Genomic DNA, 25,884 nt, shown 5'->3' with positions numbered 1-25,884 from the left:
TAGAGGTTTTTTCCACCCTCAGTGATTCCCTGGTCCTGCAGTGTATGGCAGGATGGCTCTACCACACAACTCACAGGGGAAACTGCTGCTCACATCAGTCACGTCTTAGGACAACTGTACACAACATTTACCTGTATCCCACACTACTGCTCCTCTCTCTGACCACTACTCTGCCTGCCATAGGCTAACATACGTGGGATATGACAAAATTCTCTACAGAAACACGAGTAAAGATCAGCACTGATCAGCAGTTTCTGTATTTAGAACTTCCTCAAGTCCTAAAGCCCCTCCTCCATCACCTTCAAAAGGAAGATCTCTGTCATGTAACTCCACCAGCTCTCTTGCTCAGTATCTAGAAAATGTTTTTTCTCACAGTTCTGCTGTTTTCCTACCGTAAGCCAAGGACATGCTTCTTTCATATTACAAATCTTTCTAAACCAAAACCATTGTTTCTTGTCTGAAAGATTTTCTTTTTCTTCTCTTAGCTCAAATGTCTCAGCAGATACAGAAAACTACTGCAAATGGCAAAGGTAGGTTCTCTTTTGTTGATTTTGCAGTATGTGCTGAGATTGACCGCTATCCAAAAAAATGGGGGAGGGATTTAAAAATGTCCAAAAATTTCATGCAAAATTAAATCTTTAGCCTCTCCGTAAGCCAGTTTAAAAGTTTCTATACAAAGTTAACTGTCTCTTTGCTGACCTGTATTTAAAGTCAAAATTTCTTTAAGTTGTTAAAACATTTTTTTCTCCATGGAAATACTGTAATTTAATTTTAGTCATGACTAGTTCAGTACCATTTTCTGTGAAAAGACAAGTGTTTATTGCAAATTTATTTGTGTAAGATCATGAAAGGAAACAAAATTTTGAACCCATCAAGGCCCTTACTGCTACTATTCAAATGTTCAATCTACTTACACGGGGTTAGTTCAGTCTGTTTATAGATAGCCACAATAAAATACTGCTTTTGCTTTCAGGTTTACATGCTACCTCTCAATTAATATATAAGGTTACTTTCTCTATACTCTAATATTTATCTTTTATACTTCTCTAATTTTTTAACTGCTGCTGTAGTTCAAAAGTGTTGTTGGTGGTTCATCTGAACACATCCATAGGCTTTGTGTGGCTGTGCCTCTTTTGCATGAACACATGCACTTTTCATCATGTGTGAAGCTGCATTCTGGTTTTGAAAAGTAATTGAGTTGCCTGCTATTAGAGGTGGAAAAAGTATAATGGCCTGTTTCAACACAAATAAGCATAGCTTGGCTGTCAACGTATTTTGGGAAAAATCTGGGGGTTTCTAGAGTCACAGGTGCAGTTAGCTCACTCAGAAGTTTTTTCCTTCCAGAGATGCTGTCCAACCCCAAGCTTGTACTGGTTCAGGGGGCTTTGAACGTGGTGATGAAACAGAATGTGACCCTCTCCTGCCTCTCTGACTCTGCATCTCCACCTGTCAGATACACACTGTTTAAGCACAACCAGCAGGTATCTGCTTTAAACAGGTCAGACTTGACCCCCGCACTGTTCACCCTGACCATCAACTCTGCCAGTGACGTGGGGGAATACAAGTGCAAAGCTGAATACATCATCTCCAGTGGTGGAAAATACAGCAACAGCCTCAATTTCACCCTTATAGGTATGTCTTGCCATACACCTTCCCAGCACTGGCTATTCCAGGGGCACACAGCCATCTCTTGACTGAGGAGCTGAACTTTACTGCTGCTCTCACCTCAAGAGCTGGCAGTGCTCTCCTGCCTGGGCTCACAATCCCTCCATGCTCAGGTCTTTTGCCAGTGTTGTCACTTCACTCCAAATCTTGCGTGGAGCTTGTCCTGTACTCAGTGATTCAGACTTTTCAGTTTTCTTTCTACAGAGCCAATTTCCAAACCAGTGCTGAGGTCACCCACCTCTCAGGCAAAGAAAGGCCAGAACGTGACTCTGTCCTGTCTCTCGGAGAATGGATCTCTTCCCATCTCATATCTATTCTTCAAAGGAACAAAAAACATTTCTCCCCAAAAGACAATGCAGAAGAGGGAAGCAGCTGTGATTTTTCTGTTTATTGATTCCCTTAGTGACTTCGGAACGTATAAGTGCAAAGCTAGTAACAGTTTTCCCAATAATACAAAATACAGCAATGGTTTCAACTTTACATTAGCAGGTATGAATGAAAAGAGATTACTTACTGTTGACTGACTGGGATCACACAAAATTCAGAATGTTATAACTATAGAAGTTTTTAGCCTGATATTTTGTTCCTGCAATGTGATGTTCAAAATATAATTTTTTAAATTAAAAAAAGAAAATTGAGTTTTTAAAATTAATGCAAAACCATAGAATTTCATGCATCCTAGACAGCAGTAGAAGTTGAAGTGACCATGGAGGATGTCTGTGAAAGACTCACTTTTACAAGAGACCCCTGGTCCACCTTGGAAAGAGTCTGGTTTCATTTTTCTCTCTGGTCCTATGAAAGAGCTTACTGGCACCAGCAAGCTGCCTTCCTTCTGCTGGGGCACAGAGCCTTTGGGACTCTCCTGAGCAGTTACATTAGCCTAAAAGCTGAAAGAAATTTCGAGTCTTGATTTCAATTTACAGAAAATACTTAAAATACGAAACAACACTTCATTGCATGAACACTTTTTTTTCTTCTTCTTTTTGGCAGAAGAGAGAAGCCATTCTCAGCCCCTGATAATTTCTCTTGTGCTAACCCTGCTACTACTCATAATAGGATTTGCTCTCGCAATCCCATTTTTCATAATTCCTTTGTATAAAGCAAGTGAGTTATTTGAATGTCTGTTTCATTTTCCAAATGTCATTTACGTTGTCAATATATTTTACTGTATAAACATCACGTTATTGGTAGAGTAGCTCCTGGTATTTTAACATGTTGTTGAGTCTCCTCTCAAGCAGCACTGGCAGCTTATCAAGACATTGACAAGGCCAAATCTCTTGAGCTGTGTTTTAGATGAAAGATGTGGGGTGGGGGAAGCAAATCAACATCTAATGTAATACACAAAAACACTGGAAGGAATTTGACCTCACTGGGAAGGGAAATCTATTCAAACGCCCTTGGTTAAAGAATAATTCTGATTGTGAAAATAACATTACCTGAGATCTCAAAATATTACAAATACATTAAAACTGTTTATTTCCCTCTAAGAAAAATCTCTCTCTATATATATAAGTATATACACACACACGTTTTTCTTTTACAATTTGCAGAAAAATTTAAGTCTACCAGGCCCTCAACTAGCTTTACTTCAACAGTGAATGCAGAGGAGTCTGAAAATGAAGTCATATACACAGAGATAGGTAAGTTCCTGTCACCCACTACAGTCAGGCAGGTTTCTTCAGGTACTGCAAAATCACTGTAAGGGGACACCTACTGACCCTCCTGGCAAAGGCATTATTTGAAATCCCTCAGAATCCATATTTGGCATCATCTGACAGCCATGCAACCAGAACTGCAGCTGGTTAAATGAACTGAGATTCTATTAAAAAAACAAAATGGGTGTAATGCCTATTTACTAACAGACAACAGTGAGCTATATGAAGTTGTAGCAAAATAAAATTTGCATAGCTCCTGCATTCTACTCAAAATTGTTCAGTACTTTAGTTCTTTATTCCACCCTTCTTAAGCTTGGCAAGACTCAAAGTCAGTTCAAACTGAAATTATGACAACAAACCAACTGACCTACATTAAGGCATTTTACTACTTGAATTGCAGAAAACACACAATAATGAAGACACTACCTGACAGCCACAATGCTCTGAACTTGCAGGTTTCTACATTTTCCTTCTAGGGGAATGTCTCTTTTCAAGGGGAAAAAGAACCCCCCAAAATAAACCAATAGCAAAGACATTTACGTTTCCCATTTCTAAATATCAAAATGGAGTAACTGTCTCCAAACAAACCTGCCTTCCTGTTCATGCAGTAGATAGAATTCTCACTGCCCTGCTGGATCAGCTCAGTGCTGTGCAGCTGCTCGTGCCAGGTCTCAGCCTGCAAGGACAGTGATAAGAGCCCTGATAAGGCCCATGGATGCTCCATGATTTATATTCAGTATGGAATCTCACTGCTTTGTTTCAAGATTATAGAAAAAAAGTCTGATTGAAGTTGTTTGTGAGTTAACTGCTGTTCGTCATCCTTAATCCAGAGCCTGTTAAACCAGAAGAAGAATACATCAACTTTTCTGTTATTAGAAGAGAAGAGGAAAAAGGTGAAAACCTCAAGCTATAATATCAAAATATCTGATGCACACAAATATGTTTTGAGGGGATTTTGCAGGGTGGAGGCAGGGCTTAAGCAATTGCAAGTATTTATGAAACTGCTTAGTTACTATGGAAAAACTAAAATAACTTTAAAACTGTTTTGAGGCGGGGGAGAAAGAAGAAAAAAAAATACAACTAACCATCCTATGGCAACAAATTCAACAGCCTCACTATGAAACCACGCAGAAGATGTCATTAGTAACCACGTTGCAGATGTAATGTTAATTCTTCTTCTGTGTATCTGTACCACAAACACAATTATGAATTATGTTATTCTGGCTTTTAGCAACCATGAGGGCATGTTCCGCAGTCTATTCAAAGGTCCCCATCAGAGACTGCGTACCAGGTATGACTTTTTTGTGACTAACTTAATCACATATTTTTAAAGAATTTTTCAGCCCTCAAATGTGCTAAGTTCCAGCAAGCTGCACAGCAAGCAATGATGTTTAGATACCAATTTCCTGGCCTAACCAGTTCGTAGACAGACAACATAGCTCACTTTCTACTAGCAAATAAAATCTTTGAGCCGTAATATCTAAGGACTTCAACTTAGGAGAAAAAGCAGAACAGATGAAACATAGAATTACATGTAAAGCTTTCACGCAGATGTAAGTTCCTGAATTTAACAATTCTGCTAACGTAGAAACTGGATTGTGTGCACACATAAGATAATCAAAAGGCTTTTGTCCAGTGTAACGAAAAAAGAAAAAAATCCCTCTTAGGCACTAGAAGATCTGTATTTCACTTCTATGTACCTGTAAGGATGGCAATTACTCAGTTCAACAGTACTACAGCTCTCAGAGCAAGGATACGTTGCTAAAATTAAGTTTTGGGATGGTTAACTTCAAAATAAATTCTGTATCCTGCTACAGGCTGTTTCTCAGATGTTGCTGGGTTTTTTTAATATCATTCCATAGCCCCCTTATTTAGAATTCTATGAGTTCAGTAAGACACACTATGCTAATCTTGATTATATCTAGCATACATACTCCATACAGCAATTATTACTGTTGTTACAAATTACTCATTTATAGTTAAGTGAGCATCATGTTAATAGAAGATTTTAAGGCAAGTTCTTGTGTTTCATGACACTGATGATTATCAGAAGCCACAGGCCTTTTTGCACAAACCTTAAGCACTTCATACAGTGACTGAACAAGCTGTACAGGCACTGGAAATCTAGACAAGATCAGAAACACACAGTTCTGTATCTCTGCAAACTCTTGTATCTGATTTTAACAGCTATGCTTAGGTACAGGAAAACCATGATCACACATTAGTCTTTTTCCACCATTTTATCCACACAGACATTTTGTCCACGAAAAATGTTCGTAAAAAACCTTACAATTTATTTAAATCTATTCCTCTGTTACTCTTGATAATATATTTCTGATTTTTTTTGTACATCAAAGTCAGGATGAAGTAGCTTACATGTTTAAGAACTGAAGCCATGTGATTAAAATACATTTCTACAAACAGATGGTACAAAGATACTTACTGATGTTATTAAAATATTTAAGATTTGGAAGTCTTTTACATAAATACCATTTTCCAGTAGAAATCATAATTAGGTCAGTAACACAGATGAAAGTTGAATTTTGATCTTAGGATAGAGCACTTGCAATATGACAGTAAATCCAAAGATGTGAATAAGAATACGGTTAGCCTTGCTAACAAGTGACAACTTTTTTCTCTTGCCTTTTTCCAAGGTAACCTGGAAGACCCAGATTTGACAGAAAACAGACACACCACCAAGTTTTAGCACAACTGTTTGCAGAGAAACCACTGAGTCCATGACAATGCTGAAACCAGTTCAGGCAAAGATGTCTAAGAAAATCTTTTTATTCAACAATTTTAAGTTTACATATTTTTGGCTGACGTAACATACTTTGTTAAAAAGTCCTTCAGCCTGGAAATGTGCATCATTTCCTTCATGGTGGTGTCTCTACTTCTCAGCTGGACCACTCCATTCTCTAGAGTGCCATCACTTATCAAGACCATGAAGGGAATACTCATCTCATCATACCTGCAGAGAAAAGAACCCACCTGTTACTGCTTTTGGTGTATGGAAAAAAATCAGACAACTTACATACAAATGACCATAAACTGTAAATATTTAGTTTTGCTGTATTGCACTAAGTCCAGTGTGACACCTCCAGTTTTCCTGTTGCCATTCCTTGCTTTCCTGATTACATTTCTTTATTATTTAGCTACTTTAGTATACAAGAAGAATCTTTAGTGACCTATTAGAAGAGTATTTTTGTACAAGGAGAATTTATCTTTCTGACTTAGTTTGACTGCACATGAACAAATAGTTGCATTTATCTTCTCTCAGAAAAAAACACTCATCACTATGCTCAAGATGCATTGACATAAGGAGCCATATGCCCCAAATTCACTCCTGATCAACAAATCATAAATGAAGCCCCCAAACTGAATAGCTGTTTTTATATCCACAAACAGTTCCATCACATACACTAATGGCAGTGGTTCCAGGCTTGGAAGAACTTTCAAGTTCAAGCCTGGACACAGTGTGCTGTTTGAAATAGTGCTTAAGAATGAAACACAGAACCAGACCAGATGCAAAAATGGGGGTGAGGGTGGGAAACAGTTCTGCAGCTTATAACTCATCTGAAGAAATTTATTTTCTACATGAGAGTTTTTAAAAGGCACTTCACAGTTCCAGGGAAATAACAGTAACATGTGAAAGGCTTCTACTTCACTTAATTTAAAAAATGATCTGATACACACTTTTCATAATAAAACTACTTGAATCCAAGTCTGTAGTTCAGGATCCACACCTTCAGTCAGTTACTGCACTCAGTGACTTCCTACTGAAAAAAGGCGTATTTACACCAGTCCACAGAAAGTCATCTTCATAGTTTAATTTACCTTCACAGTTTAATTTGACCTTCATAGTTTAATTTACAAAAGACTGTTTCTCCTTACTTTGTATAAAGTTGCTCCAGAGACACCTGCAGAGTTTCCAGATAACCTGGCCATACAGAAATTCCATTTTCTGTCAGTTCATTGAACAATCCTTGACAAACCTGTGTTCATTTAAAAACAAAAGTTAAAAGACAGACTTTGAGGTTTGAGACTGTATACAAAGAAACCACTAAAACTCTTAACATGTGTGGTATTAACATTCCTAGATGGTGTTAATTTGCTGCCTGAAATAATCTCAAATTAGAAAGCAGCCTGGCAGTTATGTCTCCACTTCTGTTTAAAAACACGCCAGTGTTAAGTTTCCTCCCTTCTATGGCGACTTCATGACTGACTTAAATGAAAACTTTTAAAAAATCTTTCTGAAGATGCAACCCATGTGTCAAAATAATTCTGAAAGATGAAGAAGCTGAAAGGGATTGTGTTATTTATTTTTCTTAATTTTGCACGGGACAAGCATCAGCTCTATTGTATCAAAAGCAGTTGTGTCTACACAAGGAACTGCCTGCAGTGAATTCCTTCGGCTGTCATCCACAAGCTGCAGAGTTGGAGCACCATGAACTCTGCACAACCAGGAATCTCCAGGAGTCAAAGCAGCAGCACGATTCTCCTCAACAGACATAAACAGTGTCTGAATTGTAACAGGTTACATGGAGAGTCAATGCTCAAAATTAAAATACTCTCTTACAACATACCTGCCTCAGCTCTGTTGTTGGACCTTTTCCTACATCCAAGGCCACTTTAAGGGGTGCTAAGCAAGGATGAAGCTTAAGTACCTAATAAATTTACAAAAACCAACAGTTTACTCAATGTATTTATCATGCAATTCTAAACAGAACTAGGAAATAGTAATTTTTAAAAATTAAATTAAGGTTCTAAACATGCAAAATTTTCTCACAGCACAAAATCCTGAATTAGAAGCAAGCTGTATTTTATGCAATAAGCACACAGCCCAGCTACATTCACGTGGCAGAAATTATTCCATTTTGGCTGAGCTCCAGAAAAGAGATGAAGATTTGTTAGCAGAGCTCCATTATCTTGAATGGAGCCAGAGTAATCAGAGACTGTGCAGCAGGCAGTTCCCATCCAGTCTGCTGCCTGTTCTTAAAGCCCAAACAGCTGCCTGGGTAACAGGCACTGACAGCCAGCACTCCAACTCCAGAACACAGGGTAAAAGTGGGGATAATGATGGTCCTTGGGGAAATGCCCCCTTACCACCTGTGACCCACTTTTCTACTCTTCTCAGCCACTTTCAAAGGCTGCTGGAAAAGACAAATTCCTCTCTCCCATAAACTGCAGCTACATTCTGATTTCTTAATTCCATCACTTGCATGTCAAGAGCCTACCTACTCATCAGAGAGAAAGGTAAAAAAAGAAAGGGGACCTCATAATGAGAAAAACTGCTTACATGGGTGACAAGGACCACAGGGGCTGTGCCATGGGTGCTAGCAGTGAGAGGGTTCAGTCTGCACCCATTGGGAAGGGATCAGGATGGCCATGTGGAAAAGGAGACATTGCAATGCTTGAATTTACCACATTGTCTGTGGGGTTTGTACTTAAGACTTTTCTCACATATTCTACATGAAATTACCTTTCTCTGTGAATTTTTCCTTGCTGTTAATGGATTCTCAACTAGCTGTAGAGAATCAAAGAGATATGCTAACACTCCTCGGTCCAGATTCCCATTCATAGACAGAACATGAGGGATGACATTCTTCCTTCCATCTCGGCCCTGAAGAGAAAAAGCCCACATAGGAAAATATCAAAGATTGTCCTCAAAACTCTTTTGCTTGCTTTAAATGTATAATGAGGCATTGAGCTCAAGCACCCTTATTACATTTAAAATACAGACATTTATTTAAAACATTACCAGTAATCTTAGCAGTGTATCTGTAACCAGGTAAGACTGTAACAGTGGGGAAAGCAGAAGGTCAGAGTAGGATGAGATTAGTTTCTTGCTCTGCCATTTTGATCATAAATTTAAATCTATGGCAAATACACTTGAAACTCTGCATTTTCTTTTGGAGGTTTGTAGATTACTTTCAAGCGACCATGAGTCCCCACATTCTGAGAAATCCCTACATAACCCAGTTTTGTAGAAATAAACTGCAAAAGCAGGAAAGACAGGACTGTCATGAGAAGGTTGCAACTGACTGGTAAAATACAAAATTACTCTGCTTTTATCTCTTCAGCCTAACTCCAAACATTGCCATTTACCAGAGGTTTGTCCCTCTCTAACATATTCCGTGGAGAGGTTTCCCTCTGGTCCATCCCTCCTTTTTTTTTTTATAAAGCCATTTTTATAACCCATTAATATACAGAAACTTCTACATACATGAAAGTGAACAAGCTACAGCAAGAAAAAAACCTCCACATTTACAGGCTCTTTTTGATGCAAACTGGACAATGCAAAACACAGTCTGTCACATACAGGAAAAGGCTATGCCAGTAACAACAGCTGTCTTGTCAATATAGCTCATTTTTAATTTTTAAGAGTTCCTTGTAGAAAAAAAAATACCAAAACACTGTTTTATCAGCTTTTGAAAATGAAAAGTCTGACTGCAGACTATCAACTGTACTACTTTTGCAGCAAATGAATAAAAAGCCAGCCACATTCTCAGCAAGTGGATCAGCAAAGAAACCATTTCTCTCACACATCTTTACCAGGAAAGATGTTGAATACAGCAAAGCTTACAAGTAACTTTGATCTCTCTCCTGGATACAGCTCTAATAGTTCAGTATCACCAAGGTTCTTCAGTGTTTCTATTGTTTCTGTCCCCCAAGGAAAGCTGTAATGTAACTTAAATCCTCTTCTGCCTTCTTCATCCTGAAAGTCACTGCTGCTGAAGTTACACGGGCCTACAGCAAACTGAAAATAAGAAGTGTAAGAGGTCATCACTATTGTGAATCCTGTATTAACTACAAAACCAAGTCTGCAATGCAAACTGAAGTCTGCGATTTTCAGCAAAAGGTTTTTTTAAGTTACGGCCCAAATCGCTTGGTTGTTTAATGGCATTTTCATCTCATATCACTGACAAACACAAAACACTTATATTTCTGCAAGTCACGTTATAAACTACTTATTAAGTTTGTCATCAACTTCAGTAGCTTTTCAATTTCCATGAGAAATACACCTATTTCAGTGCCTAGAACAGGCCAGCAATGTAAGGCCATAAAACCAACCAGCGTGACTACACAAAGGAGTAGGCCAAGATTCCCCAAGGATATGCTGCTGTTACCTTTCTCCACCACTGGAGCCTCTGGCGTAGCCAGTAATCGAGCCACTGTCCTGCAGTTCTGGGAGAACTAAACCATGCAAGCAAAGACGTGGTCCTCTCGCCTATTCTTTAAACAACAGCAAGGGCAGCAAGTTAACACCTTCAGAAACAACAGGGGAAAAGCAAGAAACAGCATTCAAAAATAATCCAAAAGTGAAATAGTTGGTATAGGTATGATAAGGGATTAACTCCTCTATTACTCTACCTTGTAGGGTTTTTGTTCTGTTGTTCACTTTCTGGAACAGAATGTTCACTTTCTGGAACAGAATGGAAGCACACTCCAATTTGAGCAAGGCCAAAGGGCAGTCTTTTGTTCACCAGCTCTAAGCAGCTGACATACTGCGCCAGAACACCTGCAAAAGACAAAGCCCTGATTTGAGCGGCCACAGGAAAGTTTCTGATGTTTTAACTCTACCAAGAACAAAAGAAGCACATACTATATACGTGTTGTTTGTACATGCAGTCCCACTATCTTTACTAGCTTTGATGCTTTGCAGAGATTGATTCAGTAGGCTGGTTCCTCTGGGCACGTTGATTTTAATGTGCTTTTCCCCAAATCACAGGGAGCGCATCAGCTGCCCACCTGTGCTGGTCAGGTCCTTGAAGAGCAAACAAATTCACAGCCTACAGAAGGAACGTTCCCAGAGCACCAACGCAGCTGGAAAAGTCCCTTAAATGCAGCTGCTTCGCTCCCAGCAAGAAACCCGCTCGCAGGCTGCAGGCTGTGCGGAGCCACCCGGGACCTACCGGGCAGGAGGCTCTCCCGCAGCACTTCCGCGGCCCCCATCACTTCTTCCAGGGCCGGGCCGCCCGGGTTCTGCCCACTGCCCTGGCGGGCTTCGCGCAGCGTCTCCGGGTGCAGCAGCCGCAGCCCCTGCGCGTCCCGCAGGGCACCGGGGGGACTGTGAAGCGGGGCGTCCACGGGGAACACCTGCTCCCGCATGGGCAGAGCCGAGTCCCACCACTGCGCCGCCAGGTTAGCACGCAGCGCCGTGCCCAACGGCCCGAAGCCGGGGTGGCGGCCGCTCAGGTAGGCGCGCCAGGGCACCGGCCCCGCGCCGCCCCGCAGGAAGCGCCGTCGCCAGCACACCTCCAGCAGCTCCGCCCCGCCCGCCACCTCGGCAGCACCGCCGCCCGCCGAGTACGGCCGCGCCGAGCACCCTGCCGGCTCCGCCCGCTCCGGGACTCGCTGTCGCCTCGGCTGCCCCAGGGCGGCGCGGCCACACCAGCAGCAGCTTTGGCGGGAGCCCAGCGCCATCTTGCCGCTCCCTCATGGCAGGGCCGGGGGGGAGGATGCGGGGAAGGGGGGTCGGGGCAGCCATTGCGCACGCGCAGCGGCGGGGGGGAGGGGGCGCGGCACTGCGGTCGCGCATGCGCAGCGGGACCCTCCCAGGCCCACCGGGGCCCTGGGCCGAAGTTCAGGGACCTTCCGAGGTGATTTTCTGTCCCCAGGCTGAATCTTCTCACCTTTTGTAACCGTAATGATATCCTCGGATAACTTCTGCAAAGGAAATTGATGTCATGAACCTGAATTTTCTCCCCTTTTGTAAACATAACTAATTTGTCAGGTAACTTCTACAATAGAAGTTGCTTAATAAAGGAACTTTTCGTTTCAAGCACTGGGTAAGATCACACAAACATACGCTAGGTAGGCAGAGAATGTGCATTAGATAGGTGGGTTCGTGTACAATTTACTGTAAAAAAAAAGTAACTTTTTACCCCTTGGTGTGCTTGATACGTGGAAGCAACCTTGAGCCCCGCGCAGAATAACAATTTCTCTTTTATAAACCAAACTCGTTGAGAGCTCCCAAAATCGGCAACAAGGCCGCATGTGCCAGGGGTCACATCTGGCCTGCCCCTGTCGGACGGGGACGTCCAGAACTCCCCGGCACTGGGGACTGGGAGGGACGCAAGAGGACAGACCCTGCCCTCACTGTCACGGGAACACGCTGCAGCTGCACGAGGACATTCCTGGGGAAAAGCCCCTCCGGAGCCCATCAGGGCAGCAGCAAGTCCGAGGCACATAAAGGCAGAAGGCAAAGCTCAAGCGAAGGCTGCCAAGAGCGCGGGCGAGGCCCCTCGGCTCCTCGGGTTCGCGCTGGCAGAGCTCCCACAGCGCAGTGGAAATTTCCATACCCCCCCCCCGCCCCCGCATCACGAGTTTGTAGCGGCGCCAGGAGGCGGGGCGTGAGGCAGGAACCATGCCGCGAGCCGCAGTCATGACAAGCTCGGCCTGGAATAATCCCCGCGCCGGTTCGGGCGGTGCAGCCCCCTCCCCCGGGCCCGGGAACGACGAGACGCGTTAGTAGGGCACTGGGTCAGCTGCAGGAATTGCTACTCCGGCCTGCACAAGGAGTGGAGGGAATTATAGTTCGAAGGCAGATTTGCCATGAGCTCAATTCTGCCGGAATAGCAGCGGCAGTGATGTCAAAGCTGCTTAGTAGAGCTCGTCTTTTTATCATTTTATATGCAAACGGTACATTTCCCCCCTCTGGAAACACTGCCCAAGGCAAAGGGACATTTGGAAAGAGTACAAAATACAAGGAGGAAGGCGCCTGCCCATTTAGGTTTTGCATCACTGTTAAAGCCTCTCATCTCTCAATTTTAATTCACAAGGATCTACATGTACTTTTAATACTAGAAGAACCCGTTTACACTGAAGTCTTTAAAACAAAAATAAGCTCTTCAATGCATTTTGCTTCATGCAACTGACCTGGAAACTTAGGAATTAAGTCATACTTCAGTGGAAAGTAATCTACTTCCTTTTCACCCCTGGTGACACTGAGCAGTTTCAAAGCATATGAGGAAAAAAACCACCCTAAACCCCCCTCCCAAAAAAACCCCAAACCAACAAAAAAACAAACAAAAACAAACCAACAAAAAAAAAAACCAAATCAAAATACATTGCCAGCTGCAGTTTTAGACTGCAGTGGGGTAATTTAAAGGCTCCAGCTAAGTTCTCATAGCAGCAGTGAATGATCACAAAATACTGTCAAAAGTGATGGAATATCACAAAGGAGGAAACAATTAAGAAGCAGAGTAGACTGCATTAGAGAACATCACAAGCTCAGCCTTGGAGGGAAACAGTAATCAAGGGCTGAGCACGGACTAAGCAAAAAGTGCAAAACAAAGTCTTACTCAGGTTCAAAATAACCTAAAATGAATCTTGTAGATTTCAAGATCCAACTTTGAACACATGAAGTGGTGAACTTTAACAGTGATGAGTTTTCTGATAAACAAGAGGGAGGAACTGAAAGTTAGTATTAATGGGAATTTTAATACACTGCGCTTGAAAGCATTAAGCACTTTAAACCCCAGGATAAAGTATTATTCCAGTTTTGCTTATCAAGGAACTGCTGTTGCTTCACTCAGCATGGGCAGTACTTGAAATCTGAGAGCCATTTACACATATTAGAAGTCTTTAAAAAAAATACATGAGGCATTGTCATACATCAACAGCCCACTTCCCTCCCACCACCTCCATAAAGAAATCACTGCTCAATACCAGTTTAAGTATAATTTGAAGTTTTAATACTAAGATCTTCCCGTTTCTCTGAAGCTCAGAAGCCTGCATGCTAACTCACAACGCCTGGCAGCTGTGGGTACACGACACTCAAGCCTGGTCTGCACATATGCTCATGTGAAGGCGACGGTTACGGTGCTGCAGAAGCTTCCTACACTTGTAGCAGCTCATTAGCAACACCACTACAATTTTGATCTTTTCCAAGAACTGGCCCCTACACTAGTGAGACAAGGAAGAACACTGTTTCCAATACTTTCTTAGAAGCCAGCTTTAATTTTCTTCCCCATCGAAGCAGAGCCTGCCATGCTAAGCAATCTAGCCCCATCAAGGCAAGGCTGGTATTTGTATAAGCTTAAATGTTTAATCAGACACAGTTGAGAAACCTTTCTAGAATTTAATATAAAAACATTTTGACATTTTGTTAATGTAAAGTTGTGCACATGTTGAGAAAATTGTCATCTGAAAGAAAAATCGGTCTTCAAATATCTTTATTGGAAGGCCATGCACTGCCTTCTGTTACTGTATTTCAAATCACTGTACATTTACTTTGAAAACACTGTCTGCATTTTCTAGTACAAAAAACTAAAAATTGTTTCAGGAATGTAGAGAAATATTCAACTTAAATAGCGAAAAAGTGCACCATAATTACTGCTGCACTGCAGTCATTTCTGCATTTCCCATTTCTTAAATAACTATCCTGTTTTGATAACACACAATATAAAGAGCAATTATGAAAAACTGAGACATTTAAATACACTAAGTTATTGAGAATAACTTGTGGGCATGGGGTAACCTATCATAGGAGCAGCACCAGTGGCAGGATAGGCATACTGCTGCTGGTTCATGCCATTGTGCATGTTGGCAATGTTACTGCCATACTGCTGCTCATAGCCGTTCTGGTACGCTCCTGCGGGGTTACCGCCGGCCCTGAAGCCTGCCTGCATGCCTGCAGCTGCAAAGCCATTCCCAAAGGGAGTTCCATTGCTGAAACTCTGGGCGCTGTAAGCCCCATTTTGGGTTTTTGCTCCAAAGTCTCTCTTGCCTAGCGCACCATAGGTTCTCTCAAAGTTCTCCCTCTCTCTAAAACTACTAAATCCACCCCTTTTGCCCGCAGAGTATCTGTCACGTCGGTCACCTCGGGAACGACCTAGTGAAAGAGACAAGACAGTTATGTGCATTATAGAGGCTGTTAAGTTCAGTTAAGCACTATTTATTTTCTGTCCCAGCAATTCAAACGTACTATAAAAGCTTCCCAGGTGCTCACTGGACTCCAGTTAGATAAAGCTGTCTAACCTTTCAGGAGCCATACACTCTCCCCAGTAACACAAGTAGAAGCATCAAGGCAAAAAGTGACTTTTACCCTGCCAGCAGGACACTTGGGTCCATCTCTCTTTCCAAGTCATAGGAGACAAAGCCACAAAACTAAGTCCATGAGTGTTTTATTTCAGGGCAAATAAGATGTGCCTCTTCAGCCTGCCCTAGGCATTGGCGCACCACAAGGATAGGCTGGGAGCATTTGAGTGCTGTTTTTTGGCTTCTGTGTTAATAAATACCTTCTGAGGTCACCGTAACTGGTAACCAAACCACCTTCCACATTTATTTTGGAGAGAGGCTGGAGGTGGAATTCAGAGTTTCCATTTTGTTCTGAGAGGAAAGCTATGCACTGAGATCAATAACAGCACTTACCTGAACCTCTGTCTTCAATCAGCTGAAGCAATTTGGGGTTGATGGCTTGATTAGCCTCCCGAAGCACAGAGATGAGGTCATTTACTTGCTTAATATTGTTAGGAGTAAAGAATGTGTATGCTGTGCCTGTTTTGGTACTGCGGGCAGTTCGTCCAATTCGGTGGATATAGTCCTCTGAGGAGTTAGGGTAGTCATAATTGATGACAAATTTCACATCTTCCACATCTGTAAAGTGTTGCAGTGTGGCAAAAAGCGAGGTACAAAGTTTTGCACACCACAACAGCCAAATCGAAGATAAACATTAGATAAGAGTATTTTAAAAGGAATAATGGCTGCAAAGAACAGTGTTAGAATCATCCATTTCTGCAAGAATATTGTGGAAAAGTTACGCACACTCCATCTGATCCCGTTCTCATCACCCACCCTGTGATCCAAAACCTTACCATAAGGAGTGTGCATTTGCTTGTCATTCCCAACTCAAGAGTCCCCTTTACAAATCATCAAGTGACATCTGAAAGCTTCTTGCAGTAGGGCCACTAAAGCTCACAGCAGCCTCTTCATGTGCTCATTTGAGGACCTTAGAGTAAAAACATACAAGGTCCTTCACATACACACTCATTAGAAGCTCAAAAAAAAGGGGCCACACTGCTCGTCTTGCCAAGACCTTTGAACCGCAGCTGCAAGAAAAACATACCTGTCCCCCCAAAGTCACCAAGTTGTTTTTATGCACTGTGTCTCGTCTAGGCAAGCGCTTCCAAGAAGCCAGGGTTCACTTGAGAATGTGTCTCTCTCTGGCAGGTCTCGACATGACGACTATGTATAGGTGGAGGAACTTCGACTTTCAAAGGCATTGAAAAGCCATTGCTTTCCTGCCCCACTTGTTAAAGTGAGAGGTGGACTTTTTTTCTCAGATTTCATGTGCCAGTACTCACCAATTTGTACAAGGCTTAGTACATTTTAAAGCTGCTCTCTCCATTTCATGGTTGAAAAAAATTTCATTGAACATTGAAGTTTAAAATTATGTTCTTCAACATTTCAAAAAACTCACTGAAATTCAAAGACCCACAGATCACAGCAGACAGTATGCACAAAACTAACAGTACTGCACCATGGCAAATCATGCAAAGCATGGAGAGAAGAGAAATACCAGGGCAAAGTGAACTGTGAATGAAACTGCTTATTTCATGAGAGAACAGTTTATGGGGTAGTAGTTTAAAGGATGATCTTTGCCTTTTGAAGATTACTGGCACACAATGCTCTCAGCTTTCACCTCTCTATTTGACTGGAAGCAGCCAGCCGATCATTTCCACTAGTCCTCCATCCCCCTCGAGTCCTCCGATTGTCATGCCTAGGCCTTGCCACAAAGACTGCACCTTTATGTGAAGAAAACTTAGAAAAATGCAGAGGTTAAAGAAAGCAATAGACTTTCTTTAAAAGCTTTGGGCAACTGGCATTACTGAGTTTTACTAACCTAGACCTCTGGATGCAACATCTGTAGCAATCAGGATTGGTGCTTTTCCATGTTTGAATTCTGTAATACAAGAAGTGAATCAGTTTTTTCCTTAAATAGCACACATCAGATGCTTGCAGAAATTGCTGAAACACTCACCATTTAGAACCCAGTCCCGCTCCTGCTGACTTTTATCACCATGAATACCCATCGCTGGCCACCTGAAAACACAGAACTTCATTGACCCAGGAACACATCAGTGGCTTCATTAGCCAAAGACAGGCCTACTGGCAAATTCCAGTCTCAGCACTGCAACTGACAGCTAGTGTCACTCTGTGACAGTTTTGATTCTTAACTGTTGTGTCAAGAACACACCCAAGACTACTAGGGTTGCTCACTGAAATCTCAGCTATTACTCACCCATCTCTCCTCATTTTTCTGGTAAGATCATCACAACGCCTTTTGGTTTCCACAAAAACAATTGTTTTGTTTTCCTTCTCACTCATGATTTCTTCCATCAAACGAATAAGCCTATTAATGAAGATATTTTGCTTAGAGCTTAGACCAGTTTGTACTGTACAAGTTTAAACTAATTTCTTGCCTTTGTCTTCAGACTGATGTCAAAAAAATCCACCAAGACAAGACATTCATTTCACAGTTTATAAAGCAAAACTGACAGAAAACACAGAATGCTTTGCCCCCAAGGACTACTTACTTGTCATCTTTCTCAACATCATGACACACATCCACAATCTGAAGAATGTTGTGGTTTGCACTCAGTTCCAGTGCACCGATGTTGATGTGCACATATTCTTTCAAGAAATCTTCGGCCAGCTGCCTCACTTCCTTAGGCCATGTGGCACTCCACATCAGAGTCTGCCTGTCAGGCTGGAGAAGATCAGGTCAATAGAAGATCAGTATAGGGTGAAGTTAAATGCCCAACCAAAACTACCCAGGCTTGAACTGCCCTTGCTTTAATAAGAATAGTAACAATAGTTTGTACTTGCTATAGTGATAAATGCATGGACTGTTTATACTCACTCTTATCTGATCCACAATTTTTCTGATCTGAGGTTCAAATCCCATGTCAAGCATCCTGTCAGCTTCATCAAGGACCAGATAAGTACACCTCCTGAGATTGGTCTTTCCAGCTTCTAAGAAGTCTATAAGTCTTCCAGGTGTTGCAATGCAGATTTCCACACCTAAAACCAAGCAGTCCTGTCAGCTGAAGCAGTGTCCACATTGCCTCAGACAGGGATGCACCACGGCTGATCCATACCTCTTTCCAGGTCACGGATTTGTGGTCCCTTTGGAGCACCTCCATAAATACATGTGGACTTCAAACGACACGCTCTGCTGTATTCAGCAGCCACCTGCTGCACTTGTTGGGCCAGTTCACGGGTTGGTGCCAGCACAAGACACTAGAAATACGATGCCCAGCTTTAAGTTCAATATCCTTTGGAAAGTCCTAGTCTGACAATAATTTTGAGTGGAAAGTTCAGTGCCAGATTGACTGAAGTAGATTTAAGTAGCCAAACCAGCAAACCAAGTTACTTGGCATCTCAACTGCCACCACTGACCTAACACGTGGAAAATACCTGGAAGTCACTAGCTTCCAGGGAACAGCAATTTCCAAAATGTAACCCAAAAATCAAACATCTCTCACTGTTCTGTACTATTTTAAGGACAATCCAATCAGAGCTTATAGGATCTAGCTGGGAGAGTACCCCAACAGGGAACCACTTTATTCATACAGAAAAACAGAATGCAGCTATGCACTCTTATGAGCATGGACAACTGGTACTTGTAATACACAATCAACATTCTCTAGAAATTAAAATCCCCTTTCACTTAGGAATACTCACAATAGGTCCATCTCCTCGCTCCAGGAATGGCTGATGATTTATATGGACAATGGCAGGCAGTAAGTACTGTTTGGAAAAAAGAGAAATTTTCTCATTATACTCTCTTCCCAATAGTGCTCCACCTGCACTAAGCCAGGCCATACTGTCACTGCTGTAAATGCAGCAGTATTCCAGGCTATAATCAAAACTTACAGAGAGTGTTTTCCCTGATCCAGTCTGTGCCACTCCAACCATATCCAATCCACTCAATGCAACAGGCCAACCTTGTGCCTGAATAGCAGTTGGTTCAGTGAAGTTCTGCCTCTGAATTACTTCCATAACATTTGCTTGAAGAGAAAATTTAAACACATGAATTCAGATGCTGCCCTAATCCAGCCTGAAGAACAACCAGTAAGCTGGTCTTCACTTACCAGGGAAGTTTGCTTCATAAAAGTTGATAATTGGTTTTGGACAGTTATGGCCTCTAACTGTGACCTCTTTGCTTGCTCTGTACTGTTCAACTTCTTGCTGCAAAACAAAACACCCATTATTGCAAATATACTTTGATACAAAAGTTGTATTTTAAATGACTCCAACTGTGCCTGCTGGGCCCCATGACCCTCAATGTATTTGCACTTTCTTGTTTACTTTTGCTCGAGCCAGAGCAGGTACATACCGCAGTACGTCTAACTACATCTGGATGTTCTTGGTAGAAGTTCTTCTCAAATTTGGGCAGCTCATCTAAGTTCCATTTTTTTTTTGTAAGTTTCTCCCCAGGGTTTCCAAATTTCTTCCCAGAGAGAGGTCCACCTCTACTTCCTCCAAAACGAGGAGCTCCAAACCTAGGGAAAAAGAACATGGTATAGAATGCAAGAGAAACATTTTGGTCCTCTTCCTAAACAATTTAGCCACCATCTTTGCAGTCCACCCATTAACTACACAATTCAGATGTATAAACTCTACCTACTTAATTTTCAGGACACTAGAACTTCGAAAACCATACTTTAGGCTGTAGACACCATAATCTGCCTTGCCACAATTCTTACTCAAAAGCTAAGGCAACATGTCTTTCCCACTTCCATACAATGCAATCGAATAGCAAGTTACAACAAGCAAAGTAAGGTATTAAAACCTTGGCACTACCCCGTGATCAAAATGGTTTCCCATCCCAGCGACACTCCTATTGCTGAAAGCAGGCAGGGGCAGTTACAAAACCTTCCGTATAACTTTCCCGTAAACCGTTTCTTTGATGTCCCAGAAAACAAACTTCTTTTTACAAAGACATTTTATGAGGCCATGCACTTTATTAACATTGTAGGTTCGGTCCCTCTGCTCCGATAAGGCGGATCTCGAAAGCCCCGAAGCGCAGCTCAGAGCCGCGCTAAGCCGTGCGCTGGATCCGAGCACGGGGCCCCCTCCCCCGCCCCGATCGCCTCCCGGTTTTGGCCGGGCGGGCGCTGGGAACGATCCTTCCCAGCACAACACAGCGCTCCCCGAGTGGCCGCTGCTTCCTGCCAGCGCTGTTTCCTTTGTCTCTCATTTCTGTCTACGCCACATTTTCTAGCCGCTGCCATTTTAGAGCCGGGGCTGGGCGGGGGGAGGAGGAGGAACAAAGGCAGCAGCAGCACAGCCGGCATTTTGATTCCCCTCAGCCACCGCATGGCGGGGCCGGCCATTAACATCCGCTTACACAACACAAAGCGGAGCCGGCCAGCTCCTACCGGTCACAGCCCGAGCCTTAGGAGGGGGAAGGGAGGGAGGGGAACCGCCCTGCCAAGAGCTCCCCAAGGCTTCGGCACCACCAACCCACTGACCCACAAACCTCCAGCCCGCCCGCCGCTCCCAGCAGGAGGGAATCGGTCTCTACGGGGACCGTCCTTGCTAGGGGATCGTCCCTAGGGGGGTGGGAGCTAATCTTTTCTCCCCACAGGAAAAAAAAAAAAAATCCCCCCGCGCCATTCTCACCCGTGGGGGGTGCTCTGAGGCGGAGGAACCGATACAGTCGCCCACAATCGGTGGCTTAAAAAAGCCAGATGCCCTCCCCCGGCCACCCCCCGCGGCGGGAGCGCTGAGGGAAGGGTTCAGGGCCCAACCCCCACCCCGCCGCCATCTTAAACATCTGAAAAACAACCCCGAGAGCCCCACGGGCAGACTCAGAGTCCGGACGCTGGCGGCGGCTGGCGCCGGCCGTGCCCCCGGACTCACCCTCTATCCCTGTCGCTGGAATACCCGGGCATGGCGATGGCGGCGGTGGGCGAGGCGATTCCAGTCACTTAGAGCGGGTGGCGAAGAGCTACGCAAGATCCGGCGCCACTGACGGGGGCCGCTCACTGTGGGCGGTCAGCCGCGCGGACGCCGGTTATATAGGGGGGGGGAGGGCTGCCGGGAGCCGACGCGTGACGCACGCGCAGGCCCCACCCCCGCCGTTATGTAAGTGGCCCGAGCCAGCCCGAGGCCCTGCCCCCTTCCGCGTGGGTGCGGCTGCGGCTCGCCCGGCTTTGAGCTCGCGGCCGGAAGTGCCTCCTCTCCCGCGGGGAGCGTTCCCCCGCGCCTGCGCGGGGCTGCTGCGGGTGGGCGCCTCGTTCCCGCTGAGGTCTTCCCGGCCTGAGGGAGAAATGGAGATGGGGAATTCTCCCTCCCACCCTCCATAAGTGCGGGCTTTCGGCCGCCCGGCACGTTCAGAATGCAGCTCAGCTCCTCGTAGGTTTTGGCAGGGCAGAGCCGGACCCTGATGTCCGCAGTGCAGCCCCCCACTTCTCACAGATCTGTTTATGAAAATCCTCCTGAAAGAGCTCAAGAGGAATCTGGGCTTTTAACTAACAAACATTTTAACTAATAACTGATACTTCACGATAGATTGACCCCATGCCCGCCTGTGACTTTTGCTCTCGGAAGGAGCCAGATGTGTGGATCCTGAAAAGCTGGACGCAAAATAATATATTATCAAACCTCCTCAGGCCAGTTCTTTCATACTATTACCCACTGCCTTTTATAAATGTTTAGAAACATTTATGTAAACAGAAATATTTATAAGCACATGTCTGTAAACAGTTACCAGTGTTATCTTTCTGAATTCCACGCCAGGGCCAGAAACCTGAGTCAAAGGTCATCTGAGGTGCAGCATCGCTGAAAAGCTGCTCAGAAAGCACTGGATAAAAACATTCAGTACCCCAAGTGGACACTGCTGTTCACCTGCCCGGCTTTGCCAGGGGAGGAACAACGCAAATGTCCTGAGGCTTTACACACATGTGAGTTGAAGTTTGAAGCACAAACACCCTCAAGCCACCTGCTCCAGGCAGAGAGGGAAGCAAATGAAAACAACATAAGGAAGGAGAAGTGCGATAACAACACTCCTCATTTATATCCTCCCACCTTCTAGTAATCTGTGCTTTAAGGCTTTTCTGGGACAAAAATAACTGTATTTGATGGCCATTTCTTCCCATTTTGGTTCTATTTATGCCCTTAGCTTGTTAGATACCATTACAATTTTTTTACAGTTTCACTGTATGCAACCTGAAAAACATTTACTTTCATTTTCAACATATTGCCACATAAGAACAAGAGGAACAAAACAATATGAATTAGTAGAAATGGTAATAACTTTATGTTTATTTATATTGTTTGTGGACATTAATATCTTCTAAGTCACCTCCTGTCATAGGTTAGCAAGCATAGTCCCGGAAGGGGTGTCCTTGCTAAGGGGTGCTTACAGTTTCCTCTGGGACCTGATAGAACCTATCAGCTGGCCAGTTTGAATATGGACAATTCTTTAAGCCACTTAAAGTTGTGACCGCCTCTGTGATACACACTTAAGAATAGACAAACTGCCCCCCAAGTTCTCTCTCTCGTTTCTGGTGCTGGGACAGGTGGCTGCAGGCCCCGTGCGGGGGCCAGCAGGCCCAGCCAGGCCCTGCTTGGGCCAGGCCGGGCCGGGCCACGGCCAGCCTGGAGCCATGGGCCTGTTCCAGCCATGGAACCCCCCCCCCACTGCCTTGCCGTGGGCAGCCGGAGCGGCTCGGAACCCCCCCCCCCCCACTGCGGCCAAGATTTCAGCAAAGCGGCGCCTCTGTCCGGCAGAGGTCAGTGACCAACAGCGATAAGCCACATTCCAGCTGCAAGGCCGAGGTGAGATTAACCCTTTTATTGCTGTGAAGAGCTGAAAACCTGAGGGAAGAGAGAGAGGAGATGCTTAAAGCTGAAAGTCTGTTGTGAAGCTATGATATATCAGAGTATCCTGTTGTAATTTCATGAAGATATGGGGGGTGGAGTGTTCAACTCGTAAGCAATAGGCAGATGCTGACGCAGCTGTAATTTCATGAGAAGTTTGGACAGAGAGAGATGAACCAGATGAACCAGATGAGGACTTTTGCTCCAAACGGGAAAGGAGAAAACCTCAATTCCTAGAGATGCTCCCAGAGATAGTCTTAAAGATGAAGATGAGGAAGACCCTTTGCTCCCAGGGAAGGAGAAGGGCCTCTGTTTTTTTGTTTCTGAACGGCTCAACCTTAAGATTGTACCCCAAAAAAAACTTCAAGAGTGGACCCTCGAAAGCAGTTGCGGGAAAAGCTGCAAGTCGGGGGAAGGGACTCACATCGCAAGCAGAGAGACTCCTCTTCCTAAATGGACTGAACAATATTTGGAAGTGGGTGGCTGTCTCGGTGTGATACTGTTTTCATAGCACGAGCAAGAAGAGACTTCTCTTTCTAAATGGACTGAACAAGGTTATTATGGAAGTGGTAAACAGACTGAACATCTTAAGGGTTGTCTTTTTACATTGTCAGTGGGAGAAGGGAAGAAGGTGGGGGGAGGAGGAGAGTTCTGAAGGCGGTGTAATTTTTTTTTTCCCTTCTTTTAGGTCTGTTAATAAACTTCTTTATATTCTTTCAAGTTGGTGCCTGCTTTGCATTTCTCCTAATTCTTATCTCACAGAAGATAAACAGTAATGAGTATTTTAGACCAAACCACTACACTAAATTGGTGTTTCCGCCCGGTTTCAAACCCAACCCACGACACCTCTTTTATAAACAAAAGCTGCAGTGTAATTTTTCCTCCTTTTAAAGCAATTCCACAGGTCTAATTATCCTTTGCTATTTTTTTCTTTATTGGCAAGAAATTCACAACATTTAAAATCTGGACCTCATACAGATCTACATAATGAAAGTATAAAGATGTTTTTGATCTGTTGTGCATTATTTTCTAGCAATTTTTAAAAATTGTTGCTAAGACTAGAGCAAGGTTTGCAAAGACTAGAGGTCTACATGATATCGTCCTCAAAAGTAACACCTAAGTCAGGCTTATTTTGTTTATGAATAGCCACAGCTGTTTGACCCTCAGCAATTTGGAATTCCACCTTGCTCAACCATTTTTTGTTATAATTAATTTTTTTCTTTCAGTAGCACTCCAACTTGACTGGTTTTGTTAATACCATCCCTGCAAATGTCTAATAGAGGGACCTCCCTTTTTTTTTTTTTTTCAGTATAGATATACTTACTAAATATGGCCTGTGAAAGATTTTTTTGTTCCCAAACACTCCTATTAACACTCTCCACCTTCTGACCCTACAGGCTTCCTGTTCCTGATGAATCTGTAAAAGATTTTTGCAAAGGCTGTAAAAATAACAAATTATCTGATCTCTTCTTGTTCTGTTGCATTTATCTTAACACATCTTAATTTGATTTTGTTTGTGTATAACTTAGTGGCTCCTGTTACTGTGCTGTTTAATCTTTCTAACGTTTTAAAGAATTGAAAAGACTGAACAAAAACTCAGTCCTTGCCTTGTCTACACGCAGTTAAGTCTGCAAGGAACTCCTTTCAATTTCCTTTGTAAAAAAACTTCCTCATCTTTCTGTTCCACCCTCCTAAGTTAAACATCATTGATTTTCTCATGTTCTCTTAATCTGAGCCAATACATGGAAACAAATCAACACAGCTTTGCAGAGCTGTGTATGTAGCAAACTGAAATCCATATTTAGCTTAGTTTTGATAGCGCTGATCTATGTTTGCATATACACAACAAAAGCTCTTTTGTGTTCTTCAGGTGGTGTGTGCACTTGGATTTAGATCTACGAATGACACCCGTGGGCTGTTGGAGCTCACACCACTGAGGTTATTACTGCCAGTTATTGTTTTTACGGTCAAAACTGGGACCTCAGCTGCTTTTGTCGTGCTCGAAGAGTTTAACGATAAAGGGCACCATTTTTCCTTGCAACATAGAAAACCTAGAATTCCTGAAGTGCATGGAATATTGTTGCTTAGAAAGGAAGATAATAGACTTTCACCATCCAACCTCTCCAAAAAACTGTATGCTAGCAGCTAATACAGTAAGCTTCACTTCCAAATCTCATTTTTAATAAAGGTTTTAGCACTCCTTTCATGCAGAAATGCCTTCGAGTTACCCTGCCAAACCTGTATCGTGGCAATTAACACCAACCCCCGGTTAATGGACATACCGGCCGGCAAACGTCCCGGGCCAGCTTGCAAGGTCGGGTGCTAGAACTTTCCCCCACTCCGCCCCAGGCCGCCCCTTTCCCCACCTTTACCGAGAAAACGCTAACAGCCGCCTCCCATTCAGGTGACGAAGGCGGAACCTCCAGGGCAAACCCCACCTCCCCCACCGCCATTTTACGCCGCCAGCCGAGCGCCCTGGGGCCGGCCCATGCTGCCTGCGGGCGGGGGCGATGGCGGCCGGGCGGAACCGCGGGGGCCCGGGCGGGGAACGGCGGGGGCGCCCACCACGTGACCGGGGAGTGGCGGGGGATAGCACGTGACCCGCGCTGCAGCTTGGCTTTGGGGCACGGGTTCTTTCTTTCCTCCCCGTTCCTGCTCCCACTTCAAACCCAGTCCTGTTCCCAATCCCAGTACAAAGGCGATCGGCTCCTCCTCCCCCCCCCCG

General features: G+C 43.8%; 3 protein-coding genes across 6 annotated transcripts; 1 reads left to right on the top strand and 2 right to left on the bottom strand.

The window, feature by feature from the left end:
- The first annotated feature begins 356 nt into the window (after positions 1-356).
- Positions 357-6,125, top strand: MILR1 (mast cell immunoglobulin like receptor 1). 2 transcript variants are annotated; one of them, XM_069032840.1, is made up of 9 exons: positions 357-393; positions 486-530; positions 1,345-1,632; positions 1,870-2,154; positions 2,656-2,769; positions 3,216-3,305; positions 4,151-4,213; positions 4,552-4,611; positions 5,975-6,125. In XM_069032840.1, the coding sequence occupies exons 1-9, from the start codon at positions 360-362 to the stop codon at positions 6,025-6,027; spliced, it is 1,032 nt and encodes a 343-aa protein (XP_068888941.1). In that variant the 5' UTR covers positions 357-359; the 3' UTR covers positions 6,028-6,125. The 2 variants fall into 2 exon arrangements, 1 of the variants encoding a protein (XP_068888941.1); XR_011155816.1 differs by lacking the exons at positions 357-393; positions 486-530; positions 1,345-1,632; positions 1,870-2,154; positions 4,151-4,213 and having other exon boundaries at positions 2,681-3,305; positions 5,975-5,992.
- Positions 6,090-13,899, bottom strand: POLG2 (DNA polymerase gamma 2, accessory subunit). 2 transcript variants are annotated; one of them, XM_069032838.1, is made up of 8 exons: positions 11,237-13,899; positions 10,695-10,842; positions 10,451-10,556; positions 9,907-10,080; positions 8,803-8,943; positions 7,907-7,987; positions 7,215-7,315; positions 6,090-6,291 (listed from the first exon to the last, which is right to left on the bottom strand). In XM_069032838.1, exons 1-8 carry the CDS (start codon positions 11,745-11,747, stop codon positions 6,126-6,128), a joined length of 1,428 nt encoding a protein of 475 aa, XP_068888939.1. In that variant the 5' UTR covers positions 11,748-13,899; the 3' UTR covers positions 6,090-6,125. The 2 variants fall into 2 exon arrangements, with proteins under 2 accessions (XP_068888939.1, XP_068888940.1); XM_069032839.1 differs by lacking the exon at positions 7,907-7,987.
- Positions 13,900-13,997: 98 nt separating this feature from the next.
- DDX5 (DEAD-box helicase 5) lies at positions 13,998-21,338 on the bottom strand. 2 transcript variants are annotated; one of them, XM_069032836.1, is made up of 13 exons: positions 21,198-21,338; positions 19,669-19,834; positions 19,424-19,520; positions 19,206-19,339; positions 19,014-19,079; positions 18,428-18,569; positions 18,190-18,350; positions 17,864-18,036; positions 17,569-17,679; positions 17,308-17,369; positions 17,170-17,229; positions 15,699-15,923; positions 13,998-15,159 (listed from the first exon to the last, which is right to left on the bottom strand). In XM_069032836.1, the coding sequence occupies exons 1-13, from the start codon at positions 21,227-21,229 to the stop codon at positions 14,774-14,776; spliced, it is 1,815 nt and encodes a 604-aa protein (XP_068888937.1). In that variant the 5' UTR covers positions 21,230-21,338; the 3' UTR covers positions 13,998-14,773. The 2 variants fall into 2 exon arrangements, with proteins under 2 accessions (XP_068888937.1, XP_068888938.1); XM_069032837.1 differs by having other exon boundaries at positions 21,222-21,331.
- Positions 21,339-25,884: the final 4,546 nt, after the last annotated feature.

This window comes from Aphelocoma coerulescens, chromosome 18 (assembly GCF_041296385.1).
Source record: "Aphelocoma coerulescens isolate FSJ_1873_10779 chromosome 18, UR_Acoe_1.0, whole genome shotgun sequence".
NCBI lineage: Eukaryota > Metazoa > Chordata > Aves > Passeriformes > Corvidae > Aphelocoma > Aphelocoma coerulescens.
This window is presented reverse-complemented; position numbering and strand designations above follow the sequence as displayed.

Excerpts from the sequence above, each read along its gene's own strand:
- MILR1 (XM_069032840.1), top strand. The coding sequence starts at position 360 with ATGTTTTTTCTCACAGTTCTGCTGTTTTCCTACC. Across the intron at positions 4,214-4,551 it reads TAGAAGAGAAGAGGAAAAAG|CAACCATGAGGGCATGTTCC; the intron begins GTGAAAACCTCA and ends TCTGGCTTTTAG. Across the intron at positions 4,612-5,974 it reads CATCAGAGACTGCGTACCAG|GTAACCTGGAAGACCCAGAT; the intron begins GTATGACTTTTT and ends CCTTTTTCCAAG.
- POLG2 (XM_069032838.1), bottom strand. The coding sequence starts at position 11,747 with ATGGCGCTGGGCTCCCGCCAAAGCTGCTGCTGGTGTGGCCGCGCCGCC. Across the intron at positions 7,988-8,802 it reads GGAAAAATTCACAGAGAAAG|GTACTTAAGCTTCATCCTTG; the intron begins GTAATTTCATGT and ends TAAATTTATTAG. Across the intron at positions 7,316-7,906 it reads CAACAACAGAGCTGAGGCAG|GTTTGTCAAGGATTGTTCAA; the intron begins GTATGTTGTAAG and ends AAATGAACACAG.
- DDX5 (XM_069032836.1), bottom strand. The coding sequence starts at position 21,229 with ATGCCCGGGTATTCCAGCGACAGGGATAGAGG. Across the intron at positions 18,037-18,189 it reads AAATTGTGGATCAGATAAGA|CCTGACAGGCAGACTCTGAT; the intron begins GTGAGTATAAAC and ends GATCTTCTCCAG. Across the intron at positions 15,160-15,698 it reads GATTGAAGACAGAGGTTCAG|GTCGTTCCCGAGGTGACCGA; the intron begins GTAAGTGCTGTT and ends CTCTTTCACTAG.